Source organism: Capsicum annuum, chromosome 10, assembly GCF_002878395.1.
Source record: "Capsicum annuum cultivar UCD-10X-F1 chromosome 10, UCD10Xv1.1, whole genome shotgun sequence".
Lineage (NCBI taxonomy): Eukaryota > Viridiplantae > Streptophyta > Magnoliopsida > Solanales > Solanaceae > Capsicum > Capsicum annuum.
In genome coordinates, this window is record NC_061120.1 from 67145809 (window position 1) to 67161115 (window position 15307).

Below are 15307 nucleotides of genomic sequence, written 5' to 3' on the forward strand. Positions count from 1 at the left end.
AAGAACTTTTATTCCTATCGTCTTAAATATATGAGGTGAAAAAGATTAAATTAAAGAGTTGTCAAAAGAGGAAAGTGACATTTTCTCGACGGACTAAAAAGAAGTGTAAGACATAAATTTAAACGGAGTGAACAATATTGTTGGTTAAAGGATATGTCATGGAAGAGAATGATGATGATCACCCGCCACCTTCAACCACCACCCCACCCCACGCTACCATCTTCAATCACACATACTTCAACTCCAAGAAAACAATTTTTTTTTCACCTAAAACCATCTACCAATTCTTCATTTCCCATTTTTCCCCTCACTATAGCCCAAAATTCCCCTGTTCTGAATTTGATACTCTAAGAAAATAAGCCATGGTCTCAAGATTATTGGTATTATCATTGTTTAGCATGTTAATCTCTTGGGGAGGAGATGATGAGTTGGCACGGCGTAAAGGGATGGTAATGGCCATTGATGAAGATGCCAAAGCACTTTGTAGTGTAAATCCTGCGCAATTTCTTCCTCCTCCTTATGGTGGTTTAGAGAATACGGTTTGTCAACCTGTTTGGAATTCTTTTCTCCTACGTGTAAGATCCAAAATTATTTCTAGACGAATTTAAGTTACATACACTAACAATACAGTTTAACTCATAATAGTAGACAAGTTACTACTTTTATCATGATTAATTGGTTGTTTAACTCATAATAATATACAAGTTACTACTTTTATCATGATTAATTGGTTATGACAGAAATTTAACTATAATTACAGTATCTTATAAGTGATCTGAATGTGTAAGTATCTTTTTAAATGATTTTAGAAACATAAACCCATCCTAAAAACTGAAATATTAGAAAACTGATCCCAAATGTGTAGTCATCATTTGCACTTTCAGCACCATACCATATATTTTCTTGAAAACTACCACAATAGCTCTCTTAAGCAAACGATATTCCTTTTCTTTTCTTAATTTGTTCAAGTAACACATTCCTGTTTATTGTGCAATATTCAATCACTGATAAATGCGACAAGTTTCTGATAACAAATTTAGATTTTTCTTTTCTCTTTACCTAAGAAATCTACAAGACGATGAAAGGGAGGTTGTGAGTCACTTGGCATTTTTCCATTGGTTGATTCTTGAAATCACCTCGTAGAAGGGCTTGCAAGTCAAGACTACACATATGGATAGAAAGCAACACGAAGGTCCTTCATGGGGCTTGGGGGAATAGAGGCCGTTAAGGATATAGTTGGTTGTAATTTTCCTTATAAAATCAAGACAGGGTTGAAAGAGGATCCATTTTAAGTATTGATGTTGTTCATTACTTTCTTGGCTCACACTACAACAAAAGCCCAAACGACCATAATAAAATACAGAGGTTATTTTGGTAGTTAATAATTTATCATGCTAAATTGATAGCACAAATAACTCCTGTCTTAAATCTCTGTTACAGTACTCACAGACTAAAGACAATGTTGTCACAATTGTATTATCAACTGTGTACACAACTGGATGGGTCGGAATGGGATTCTCACGAGACGGAAAGATGATCAATTCAAGTTGTATGGTTGGTTGGGTGAATCCTGCAGGACAAGGGAAAATCAAGCAATATTATATTGAGGGCTTAATACCCTCAAAAATTAAACCTGAGAAAGGCGAGCTGCCATTGACAAGCGTTCCGCCCCTTGTCTATCTTCAAGGTGCCACAATATACTTGGCCTTCCAGTTGAAGTATCCGAATCGTCTCAAAAGCCAACCGATCTTGCTAGCGTTTGCATCTAAATATCCTCATCACCACCATCTTACTGTACATGATGATAAAGCAACTATACTGTTTGACTTCTCTTCAGGTTCGTTCGTCTTAGTCTCCTTACTCAATTGATCATTTGTCATTCTCAAAAACTATATGTTGAAGACAACTCAAGATTTTAGGAAAATCAAAATTATTTAGGATTTGTAGTCGAAGTTATATAGGAATGAGTTTTCCAGATTATAGTCAAAAACAGGTTTTGTGTACTATAAATATAGGACTATTGCTAGCTATGTTCGTTTAGCAGGAGAGCGGTGGAGATTGGCAGAGGTCATTCAAAGATTTATTAAGTTTATGAGAATTATTTTTTCACCAATTGGTATCAGACCCTCTATAATCTTAGTAAAGAATCAAATAACTTTCGTTAGCAGCAAGTGGCACAAACCAATGTGCTCCACCCATCTAGCCAATGATTATGTTGATAAACATCAGGCGAATAATACATGAATGAAAAACAATCATGTTGAGAAGGATTGATATAACTAGTCATTTTGCCTTTTTCCTCGACTAAGACTAAAATGTTAACATTTTGCCTGCATCTTTTATTGATTCATCTCACTGATCAATTTTCCTCAAGAGGAAGGAAAAATTGCACTTAATGAATTGTTTTTGTGATAACTTCAATTTGTGTTATTCTCCGTGCTCTAAATGCAATCTACAAAGCTTGTAAGACGTTTGACTTCTTTAGTTGAGCTAATTTTTACTTTTCTTCAGGTAATTCATTTGATGTTTCAGCTGGACCTAATGGCTATGCTAGCTCAAAGAAGACTCATGGGGTATTGGGTATACTGGGATGGGGACTATTCTCCCCCTTTGGAGCAATTTTCGCGAGATACTTCAAGAACCAAAAATTATGGTATTACTTTCACGTGTCCGCTCAATTTATAGGATTCATATTAGGACTTGCCGGAGTGGTTCTTGGAATTCAACTTCACAACAAGCTGCAGGTTCATATTCCAGCTCATGAAGGCATTGGCATTCTTGTTCTTGTGCTAAGCATTCTTCAGGTTTGCGCTTATCTAATTCGCCGCATTGATTATTCAAAACTTTTTAAACCTTATTACACTGGTGTTCCTAATGTATGTTTTAGGTTAGAAACATTCTCCATTCAAAAGGTGTAGTTGTTGTTTCACAAACACTGAGGAGAGGCTGTTCTTGAAATGATTAAATTCCCCTCTTGAGAAAGTGATCTCTACATGTTTTCAGAACAATTTTTTGGGTCCTATATTTCTTGTTGGTTCGCAGTTGTGTGAATGGGAACTGAAGGGATTTTTATTTTCTGTTCGTGCCTTTATTTGGTTAAGGCACTAAGATTCTGGTTAAGTTTCTCTTTTTAAGAGGACAGTGGATAATATTTCTAATCATAAGAAAGCCTATTTTACTAACAATAGCACTTGCTTATATACGTGCAGGTGTTAGCATTCTTTCTACGGCCAGATAGAGACAGCAAATATCGCAAGTGTTGGAATTTGTATCATGGTTGGGTTGGGAGGATTGCCCTTTTCTTTGGAGCTGTGAACATAGTACTGGGGATGCATTATGCAGGTGCGGGGGAGAGCTGGAAAATTGGTTATGGATTTCTTCTTGGTTCAATAATGCTTGTTTGTATCATTCTTGAGACGCTGTTGAGGTTAAAGAAGCTGGATGAGCCAACTCATCCTCCAACCTATCCGATGAGTTCAACTTAGAAGGATATCAAAAGTATAAATGGTAATAATCCTTGCATACTATTCTCCTTCTATTTAATAACATACATTAATCAGCCTCTCTATAACAATGGTGTTTGCTTCATTTGGCCACTATAACAAAATATTGTTATAGAGAACATGAAAAATCGGTTCCACAAAAGACATGGTTGTTATAGAGGATCATTGTTATAGATAGGTTTCCGACTATATATATCGATTTATTTATGTTGATAACCTTAACTAGAATTCTCCAAATTTGTGAAAATAAGGTGAACAAAATTGATGCTAGATTTTGCCTGTTAAGTCATTTTTGGATCAAGTTTCTTCCACTATTAGAGTGATCCTTGCAAAAGTTGTATTTGAATACTCTCCTGTACGTATCATTTCATGGATGAATTCAGATTCAAGATGAGCTTCTGAGGAGATTTTCCACGTTCCATTCAAGGATCAAATAAAATTCCCAGGACTGTTGATCAAAGACCTCTGATAGTTTTGTCAAATTTTCTTTATGAACGGAGAATAAGTGAACTTTCCACTTTGTATTTTACATTCTTTAGTGCTTTTGAAGAGCTAAATGTATTTGGCAATTTTGCTTAAGAGTGAAGATTGGTTGTTTGTTGAGATTAGTTTCAAAGATGTATGAAAAGATAAATGGGTGTGTAATTTTCCCTATTATTCATCAAAAATGTTACACAAGTGTAGGAATTAGGTGTCGTTGTTATTAATTGATTTTGATGATTGACAAACCTGAAAGAGGAACCTGGTATTCTTTGTAATAGTTCATACAAGTCCCTTTCAATGACAACTCTGATACATAGATGTAGGTCTCACCTCTCAGCCAATGAGAAAAGTTTAAGGTTTTTCCTCCCATCATTTCTCATACTTATTGATCATTATATGAGATGAAAACCTAGTTTTTACAAAATCAAAGAGTGTCTTTCTCTCTGCAAAAGTCATCGTTCAGTAATGGAAGACAAAGTTTTAACAACCAAGGAACTAGTCTGCTCATAGTGAGAAATATATTTGTTTCTAGGTTGATTGACTCTTTATATTCTGTTCTTTACTTTGTAAATATACCCCTCTTTAAGAGGATATAGTGGATATTTATTGAGTCATTTTCTCTATTTTACTATATTTTTTTTGGTATTTTGTGTCTCCCATAGCGGCTACAGGTCATTTATGACATATCAAAATCATTAGTTTGATTCTCGGGCAGTTCGTTTGGGTATTAAGCCCCATTTCCTATTTTGGAGACTTTGAAGTTAAAAATTTAGTCTTGAACTAAAAATTTTAGTAAACGGCCTCAGATAAGAATTCTAACAGTTCTGTTAGCTCCAAAATATAGATTTTAGGCTAGTAGAATCCTTGGTCTAGGTCCCAAGACTTCTGGGTTCGTTTTGGACGATTGGACGAATTTTGCTAAAAATAGAATAGTGGGTGTAGGGCCTCACTTTTTATCAAAATGACCTCGAATAGTAATTTTGATGGTGTTTTTGAGTTAAAATGTTGAATTTGGTAGGATAGTGTTAGACGCACATCTTAATGGTTTGGGCAGCTCAGGCTTGACTTGGGATTTACATGATCAACCTAGCCAAGACCAAATGGTTCAGGCCAAAGTTTGACTCAGTTGAGGCCAGTCTGCCAATGAGGGCATATTAGCCGGGCATGGAGAGACCTTGGTAGTGGCATGGCTAAGGCATGACAAAGGCTAGAACCTAAGGCAGATCAAGGGTAAGGTTGATTTAAGCTAAGGCAAGTCATATTGCTGATACATGGCTAAGAAAAGGCAAGTTAGGCTAGACACGGCTAGGACCAAATGGCTTGGGTGCTAACAAGGCAGTGGCATGGGCGAGTGCACAAACGTCCAGGGCCCTGGTGCAAAATTGGCACAAGTGCTTCTAAGGATGTGTTTGCACTAGGCCTGTGCCTTGCATATCACGACAGTTGGGAAGTTGCAATGACCCTGGACATATGGCAAAGCTTTGTTGTTGTTATAATTTGAATGTGTATTTGAATTTATCCTATCAGTTGGGGTTGCCAACTGAATTAGGATAGAACCATGTGTTGTGCATGTAACTATCATATGATTGTTATGTGACAGAAGTTGTGGCCTTTAAATAGGCACAGACGATTGTCTCAAGCAATAATTAGTTGAGTTGGTTAGATTTTTATAAGGCCTTTTGTGTGTACTTCTTTGTGGCATGATTTAAACACAACGTTGGGGATTCATTCTTGTATCTACTTATGTCTATTTTATTTCATAAGCCTAGGTAATTTAAGTGTTGAGTGAAAAAAAGGGCTAAAGCCATAGAACGTGTGGCTGCCGCTTTGGGTTTGATCTAGAAAGTTGACCCTCTGTCGATTTGGTATCACATCTTTGTGTGACAATGGCTGGAGGAAGTAACTATAATAAGTTGCATGAAAAAATTAAAAGTTGGAGACTCAGTTGGCTTGACATGCAATGTAGACGAGCTAGTTGACGTCATGGCTCAAATCCATAGTGTCAACACCGAACTGACAGATTATTATGCTACTGTCGATAGCTAGTTTTCTGTTCTTAGCACATTTATTAATACCGTGGGTACACAAATTGATGGCCTTTAGAATAAAAATAAAGATTTGAAGGTAGAGGTGTTAGTCCTTTATCGGGTTATTGCTGGTTCACTGTAAGGTGGCGAAGAACAGACCAAAATCAAAATTTTGGAACCAAAGTACTTTTATGGTATTCGTGGTGCTAGGAACTAGAAAATTTTATGGATATAGAGAACTATATTGATACTGCTCATATGGCTAAAACTGACAAGTTGATCCTAGCAGTTTGCTATGTTAGAAGTGATGCAATATTATTATTGTGTACAAATAATGCTGATGATGAAAGTGTTGGCAGACCCAAGTGTGATACGTGGTAAAAAAATGAGGGATGCACTTTATGAGAAATTTCTGCCTAGTAACTCATCTTGGGTTGCTAGGGACAGATTAGAGTGGTTAGAACAAGTTGGTTCTATACAGGACTATGTGAACGAATTTTGTCTTTAATGCTTGGTATTTAGAACAAATCTGATGAAGATAAGTTGCATAACTTTCTTTCTAAAATGCAAGGTTGGGTACCGAATGAACTACATAAGTAAAAAGTTTAAGATCTATCTAGTGCCATTGCAGCGATAGATACATTGATTGCTTTTCATTCTAACAGTGTTGCCCCTTATCCTACTCCTTCAAAAATGAAGAAGAAGGAGAAAGGCAGAGACTGAAAGAAGAAATAATCACAGGCAAGAGAGAAATGACAAAGGTAAATGAAAGATAGATGTTGCTCCATCTAACCAAAGCAAGCAAACTGGTGAAAAAATCATTGAACTTGTGAAAAACAATAGGCATCACACTCGAATTGTCAAAAATAAGGGAAGATCAATGATTTTCTTGATAATAAGGAGAAACAAAGCAAGGGACGAGAAATTGTTACCTATGTTAAACTACTATGATTGCTGAATACAGTGTCTAGCGTGAATACAGAGAAAATAAAGAAAAATGATGATATTGGTGCCTTGATCAATACTGCAGAAGGTGTTGATGATTTGTCCCATGTATATGGTTTTTTTATGTACTTTACTGTTAAGATCGAGGACAAAAGTATGGCATCCATACCGATGCTACTCACACTTTTGTGGCTTTAAAAATTGTATAGACAAACAAACTGAAGGTGACTACTTGTACAACGAAGATGAAGGCATTCTACAGCGCAACGAGGATATAGAATGGTGCTAGATATCCCACTGACCATAAGTAATTGGAATGGAAATAATAACTTGATTGTGGTGCTTCTTAATGACTTTAATCTTTTGGTTATGATTGACTTTATAAAGTGATCCAAGATCTCTCCATTTCCTCATTTAGATGGTTTGATGTTCATAGGGAAAATAAACTTTTATTGTGAAATGTGATCGAGCCTTTAATAAGGAAAAAAGACAAAACATTCTGGAATTGTTGCTATGTTGTTTGCTATGGCTTTTGAAAAAGCCTTAAAGAAGGGTGAGACTACTTATCTTGCTGCTTTGACTGAAGTGAAGCCTGATGTGCATATTGAAGTCCCAAACAATGTTGCTAAGTTGTTGGAAGAATTTGAGGATGTCATGCAACCAGATCCGCCTAAAGAGTTTTCTCTGGGTAGGTAAATTGACCATCAGATTTATCTGATTCTTGGATCAATGCCACTGACGAACCCTCTTTATCACATGTCTCCATTAGAGCTGGCAGAATTGAGGAAAAAATTATCTAAATTGCTTGAGGCTAGACTAATCTAGCCTCCAAAGACTCCCTAAAGTACCCCAATTTTGTTCCAAAAGGAGGAAGATAAAAGTCTGCATATGTATGTTGACGATCATTCACTAAACAAAGTAATGTGAAGAACAAAGTAACTGTGAAGAATAAGTATCCGGGTCTGCTGGTTCAAGACTTGATGAATAAGTTGTCTAAGAGTAGTTTCTTTTCTAATTTATACTTAAAGTCTGTCCATTAACAAGTGCGCATAGCTGAGGGAGATGCCCTAAAGACTACTTATATGACTAGATACGATAGTTATGAATACCTTGTAATGTCATTTGGGCTAACTAATGCCCCAAATACTTTTTGTAACTTAATAAATAATATTCTTAATGAGTACCTTTATGACTTTGTAGTTGTTTACTTAGATGATATAGTCATTTATGGTAGAACACTAGAATATCATTTGATGTATTTGAGAACGGTGCTGCAATAACTTAGAGAATATCAACTCTATGTCAAGATGAAAAAATGTGAGTATTTTTATTGGAAGATCAAATTGTTTGGACATTTGGCTACCAAAAACCAGGTGCGAATGGACCCTAAGGAAGTGCAGGCTATTGTGGATTGGAAGGCACCAAGCAGGGTTAAAGAATTGAGATTGTTTTTTGTCTTAGCAAACTATTATTGAAAGTTCATTGCTGGTTATTTAAATAGGCAGCCCCACTAATAGACTTGTTAAAGAATAATATTAAGTAGGTTCGGCCTGAAGCAAGTGACAAAGCTTTCAAATCTTTGAAGAAGTTTATTGCTTCCAAACTAATATTATGGTTGCTTGATTTTGACTTGCCATTAAAAGTTCACACCGATACTGCTGATTATGCAGTCGGTGGTGTGGTAGTGTAAGAGGATCATCCGACAGCATTTGATAGTATAAAATTAAATCCCATGGAGCGAAGGTATTCTACCCATGAAAAAATAATGGTGGGTGACCTCCATTGTCTTTAAATATAGCGAGTGTATTTGCTGGGAACAAAGTTTGTTGTCAAGATGAATAATGTGTCTAATACTTTTTTTCTATTTTTTATGTTTTAATAATGTGGCTAATACATACTTCAAAACTCAATAAAAATTGAGACAATTCTGTATAAATCTATATTGTGTTTACTTTGTACTCTTGTTCTATTAGTAGCTCTCGTACTGGCTTTACCATGTTTTGGTGAATATTACTTTCTTTTTGTATTCTTTCTCATTCTTAATTAGTTTTAATTCCATCATAGCCTGTGAAATTGGGTCGTGATAGTTTGGTGTTAGAGCCTAGGTTCACTAGTGTTGTTGGTACAAATTCAAAGTTCCTAGTAGAGTATCGTGAATCGATATGATGATTTCTATATCCTATCTTCAAGAGGCTATAAGGTGTTTGTGGTAAATTCCATTTCTTGATTCTTCATCTGTGTATTGACTTCTATCAACTTCTAAGTACTTATTTTTAGATCTACTTTTTCTTAGATGGATAGCACGACGTTGTAGATAGACACAAATAAGGATTCTACACATATTGCTGGAGTTTCAATTCAAATTTAGACCATGAAGTTGGAGATTGGTATTGAGGATCTTTAGTGTCATCCGGGGGTTTGGGGATACCTCATTCTTTTAGAATACCATGTTAGGGATTTCAAGCCTTTTTGATGATACATCACAGTCAATGGTGGTGTTTGGTACATAAAGTGGTTATCAGGCCAAGTTGGGTTTGTAGGTATTCAACAAGGCTCTTTATTAATTTTAGAGTATGGGATAGGGTTTCTTGAGTTGGTTAGGCATACTTTTATGTTATATCCTACAGAGCATGAGATGGTGCGTGGGTTTATCAAGGGACTAACATTACCACTCTGTATGGAGTTTGAGCATTTGATATTATGCGGGATCTACTTTCTATATGTTATTGATCATGCAAGGACTACAGAAAGGTCATGCCTTGATACATATAGAGGTGGCGGTAAGAGGCCAAGTCACCAGTATAGTGTTAGTGGTATTCCATTTGGAGGTAGGGATACTCTTAGAAGAGATCGGCATCAGTTATAGCATACTAGGTCAGCTGAGGTAGCAGTTCAAATTATAGGTGAATCTCAGACAGGTCGTGGTGGTCTTAGTGGACAGAGTTCTGATCAAGTATTATGTAGTTTTTGGTATATTTCTCAGGCTGTGACAGTAGTTCTATGTCCGTAGGTAAACTAAATCAGAGAGTTTCTAGGGTCATTTATGATTGTGGAGAGGTTTGTCATTGGTCTAGGGAGTGTACCAGGCATGAGTTTGTTGTCCAGTTGGAGTCAGCTCATGTTTCTCACTAGATTAGAGCTTCAAAGGTTTGTTATGACTATAGAAAGATAGGTCACTAGTCCAGAGAGTGTCCCTGACATGGGATTATTGAGAAATGTTTTTTTGATCAGTTTCTTATGGATGTGGCACCTTCGATCAAAGGTGGTACCTTAGGTATTTTAGTTGGTCATTTAGATACTCAATTCAAGGTTAGGCGCACTTAGATTCGTACTCCTTCATGCAAGCCAAAGACTATGACTTCAGATTCCATTATTATGGGTAATTTTGATTTGCTACCTGTTGGTGTTATTTAAATTAAGTTGGGGTTTTCATACCTATCAGTATTTATACGTCTTAATATCACAAAATTGACTATTGTAATCCTTTGTGTAGATTTATGCATATATGATTACCCCATTGATATTTTCTCTTATTAGTGAATTGAGTGGATCAGTATTGTGATTGTCTTGGGCTATAGCGCTTGGGTAAATCCTTTTTCCTTTGGGATATTGGCCGTATTATGATCCTAGAGTGGTACTGATTGTTTTACATTTTGTGTGACCTATACTTTATACAATTGTTATTATTTTAACTTCGATTGATCCTTGATAGATGGTTATACTGGCGTTATCTAGTTAGTATGCCTTTCTTGCAATTCTAACCCATTTGGTTTATAGGTACCTAGGTTGTTTGGTTTTTCTTTTGTTTTAATAAGGTAAGGTCTATTGTTGAGTAGGTTGTGGGAGTAAAGTTAGGTTTAGCCTTTCATGATTTTTATATGATTCTAGAGTTGTCAAAATGCTTAGTTATAACGCCCCGAGACTACCCCCTGGACATCACAGGGTGCTTAGAACCACAAGTGATCCTAAGATACCCCATGATACCGGCATAACTCATGAGCAATTGAATAAGATACATAAATATGAATAAAATAAGTGGAAAAGATGTATTTGCTGAATATGTTCAATACAAAACTGTTAAAAACATTTACACTTTGGTTATACAAAACAAAACTAAAAATAAATACATCAACGCTGAATGACCGAGCATGAAGCCTCTACTAATATTGACTATAGGTAGCTGGGACATGACCCCCAGCTATACCTAATCAATACAACTGAATAAAAAAATGCTACTAGAACTATAGTTGACTCGAGTCCTTGAATCAAAAGAACTCATCATCTGTTGGCTAGAGGTTGCGAACTGTCTGATTATGATATATGGGATACATTTGGCACCTACATTAAGAGACAATGTAGCATAGAGACATATATATGGTCAGTACTTCTGGATTGTACTGAGTATGTGGGGGTGAATGCATAAGTAAAATAGGAACTGAATATATTTTCAAATCATGCATGCTAAGTGTATTTCCCTAGCCTTGATTAACTCTCAGTACATGAGTGATCCAATATAATTTTTCTAAATACTCAGTATTTTTCAGTTTAGAGCCTGTCATTGTGTAGGAAATTGAATTAGCTTTCCAACGATATAAAATTCGTCTAAATCTAATAATTGGGTAAGAATTATAGCTATTTTAAATTTTAGTCATTAAACACCGTCATTCAGGCCAGTAGCGTGTCACGGAGTATGTCTAAATGGCAATTATCACTTTCTAGTGAGCCAATGTGATATCATCGCATCGCGCCACCAACCAATTTCCCAATTACTCTCTGATAATGGCTCATTGTTCCAAGGTCCGGTTTCCCATTCAGTGAGGCACCGCGATGGCACTATATCACTCCATCAGCCCAGTTGTCCACTTTCCAGTGAGCCGGCGCGATTGTACCACATCGCACCGGGGTGAAAAAATGGGATTCCCAGCTTTCGTTATTTAATTTCAGGGGCTTTTTGGTCAATTCTCAAAACCCCTAATCAGCTTAAACACGAGATTTATACCCTAAATAACCTAATACCTCATTACTCACTCACTTTTCTCAAGATTTAAAACATTCTCTCTCAAGAGGCAAAAACCCTAGCTTCAAGAATCAAGGTCAACCCTCAAGAAATCCTTCAAGAACCTTCAAGAACTCTTCTTCTCAGGTATGTTAGGTGTTCATTCATGCATCCCTTTCACCCATGAAGTCCAAGAACCCTTTTTAAATATACAAGATCTCAGATTCATGATTTCCATATTTGAATTAGATTGAATTCATGTTCATGATATTAGTTGGGTTTCAATCCATAATTTAATTGCAAGTTTCATGAAAATTGAATAGCATGTGTGATGAATATGTGATTATCTTGATAAACCCTTGATTTTACAATTGATTAATTTATCATGATGTTCATGTGTTGTCCATTATCATGTAAATAATCCATGCTCCCCAAATGTTTGCTAAATTGCCTATGTGATGTAAAGAGTAGAATCATGACATGTTATTATGTGGTCCCAATCATGTAAAAGCTTATGCCCTACAAGTGTTTGATGAAATGCTTATGTGAATTGACTAGTGAAAGCATGACATGTTATTATGTGATCTCATTCATGCACAAATTCATGTATATCAAGTGTTTGACAAAATGTCTAAATGAGTGCATTGTTAGCAAGCAAGAATTGTTATGCCTTTATGATCATGTTATGTCTTTCTTTTATGTTATCGAGTCCTAGAGGTATTTAATACTCGACAATTTAGTTGTGTACCTAGAGCCAGTGTTAGTTATAAAATATATCAGTATGTCATAATCAGTAAAATCCAGTCAGTTACAGAACTCAGGAAAACTCAGAAAACTCAGTATTAGTCCAGTCTAGTTCCGTATACTTAGTTCAGTGTCTTTCAATTAGGAGTAGGATTTATCACTGAGCGAGTGCAAGAATAACGACTTCCCCGTCAGAGAGACAGAGTCGTTAGTAGCAGTCCTTGTACTCCAGAACTGTGTAGCCAGCATAGGATAGGGACTCACCCGTCAGAATATGCTTGACTACCTCCCAAGGGTCACCCGTTAGATTAGGATTGGCTCCGCCCAGGTGTCATCCGTCAGTTAGGCTTCGCATCCTAGTTTTCCAGTGTTAGTACCCATGGCACGGTATTAGCACCCTTCCAACTGGGGTCACATGTTGGACCCCTATCAGCTCATATTTGGGGCATGTCAGTTAGATGATTACCTCCTACAGTTTTAGTCTTCAGTTTTGAACTCAGTTCAGTCTTACAGAATCAGGACTGTCAGACACAGTCAATAGGTATCATTAAATCAGTTATCAGTAACTTCAGATATCAGTTACTCAGTTATCAGAATTCATTACTTAGCTTCAGAATAACTCAGTTATAGTATACATATATGCACAGTATTACATACTCAGTATTTAAAGTAGTTTCAGTTATCCATTTACTCTCATATTTAGTTACTCTATATCATTCAGTCAGTTACTGTTCATGCATATGAACCCTTGCATTCAGTCTTACCTCATCTAGCATACCAGTACATTCCATATACTAACGCATACTCTTTCTTTGCACTATGATGCCTCATATCATAGGTTCAAACGCTCAAGTTCCCGACTGTGCTTAGACTGATCCAGTCAGTAGTCGCAGATTTAGGAGTGAGTCCTCATCTATCGAGGATGTGCTTTTATTTCAGTATTTCAGTTTATTAATAGTTTAATAGTTGGAGTTAGTTGAGGGCTTATCCAATCAATTCACTTTTAGACAGTTCAGATTAGAGGATTTCAGACTAGATTTTTAGATAGTATTTAGTTTTACAGATTGTTATTTTAGATGTTCTATTTTATCTGTATTTTAGATTTTGAACCTTATGGCATTTCAGCCTAATTCCGCATTTATTTCAATATTATTATCCAGTGCTCATAGAAGATATCAGTCATGGGTTATCTTGTGGTCCCTCGGGACTGTAAGCACCGTATGACGCCCAAGGTGTACTCTCGGGGCGTTACACGAGGCCTTGTCGTAATGGGCATCCCAAGTCCACCTAGGATCGGGGACTACCCCTTTAACCCAACCCAACCACCTTATATAGCCTTAAATAAGCTAAATTTCAAATATATAACAAGATTGCGCAATGCTCTCATGAAGAGTTTGGGATAGGGTCACAACCATGACCGACCCAACCAAGTTTGTCCATACCAAACCAACCATTCATACCCTGACAAAGAGAATATCGAAACATAATATGAAAGTAAAACCCAAAATGTAATACGATGGAATAACTAATAATATCGTCCAAGTGTGTAAGACCCAATATCCATCTTGATGCTAAGGTTAACACCAATATCGATCCTAGTCATTCCAACCCCCAGAAGTACCACAAAGCCTCTATCCAAAAGAATACGAATACCCAGTTGGGACATGCCCCCAACCATGGCCAAAACCAATATCTGGAAAGAAAGTAAAAAAACTAAGAATGTCTAACATTAAATGATGCCTTCTAAAAGGATGGAAGCTTATCACTTTAGTCCAATAAGTTGTCCTCGAATCAATTACTATGAAGGAGGAGTCGAATGTCCGGTTCTTGCATAGCTTGGGTATACAGACGCCAGAAGATGGGTTAGTGGGTGAACACTAGCATGAATATCGGGATAAGGACAAAGTAATTCCAGTTATCAAAACCAAGTGAAAACCATCCAATGCAAACAACCATACATATATATAAGTGATAGGAAAAGGTACCGAGTTTAGCATGCCATTTAATAACCTTGACTTGGGTCGTATAGCTTAGCTGTCCTACCACCTCCGAGCCATATGAGTTCAGCGATCCCTACCTAAAGGGTCTCGATATATGTAGCCGCACGACCAGGTAATACCCTGGGATGACTAGTACATCCCTCCAATATAAACGTAACACTCGCACATGGCCATTGAAAACCCCTCATATTGGCAAATATGAGTTTCCTGTTTTGATCTCCTCGGGATCGCCACCTTCCATGGCTTAGCTTACACTTTCTGCCATTAATGCCCTATTAAACCAAGTCTAAACAATCCAATTATCTATTTATTAACCAAGTCTATTTGTTAAACCAATGGCATCGTCATACCACCATACTTGTAAGCATTATCCATAGCCAAACTATTTAGATTAAGGGGACTCTCAGTGCCCTTTCCGTTTAACATATTAACCTCTTTGGAGAATACCATGTTGTCCACAAGCATTATCAATTAGTCATTAACCTTTTCAAACTATTGAAAAACATTTAAGGTTTCATATATAAGCTGAAAACAAGCAAAAGTTCCATTAACATATGTCAATGCAATGAACATATCTTTACAAGCATTTTATCAAACACGTTGGGGTAT

The 15307-nt window shown here is 36.6% G+C and overlaps 1 protein-coding gene across 2 annotated transcripts; it reads left to right on the forward strand.

The window, feature by feature from the left end:
* Positions 1–217: 217 nt before the first annotated feature.
* On the forward strand, positions 218–4631 carry LOC107845897 (cytochrome b561 and DOMON domain-containing protein At3g61750). 2 transcript variants are annotated; one of them, XM_016690408.2, is made up of 5 exons: positions 218–539; positions 1441–1837; positions 2512–2804; positions 3210–3507; positions 3887–4631. In XM_016690408.2, the coding sequence occupies exons 1-4, from the start codon at positions 363–365 to the stop codon at positions 3483–3485; spliced, it is 1143 nt and encodes a 380-aa protein (XP_016545894.2). In that variant the 5' UTR covers positions 218–362; the 3' UTR covers positions 3486–3507; positions 3887–4631. The 2 variants fall into 2 exon arrangements, with proteins under 2 accessions (XP_016545894.2, XP_016545893.2); XM_016690407.2 differs by having other exon boundaries at positions 226–575.
* The last annotated feature ends 10676 nt before the right edge of the window (positions 4632–15307 follow it).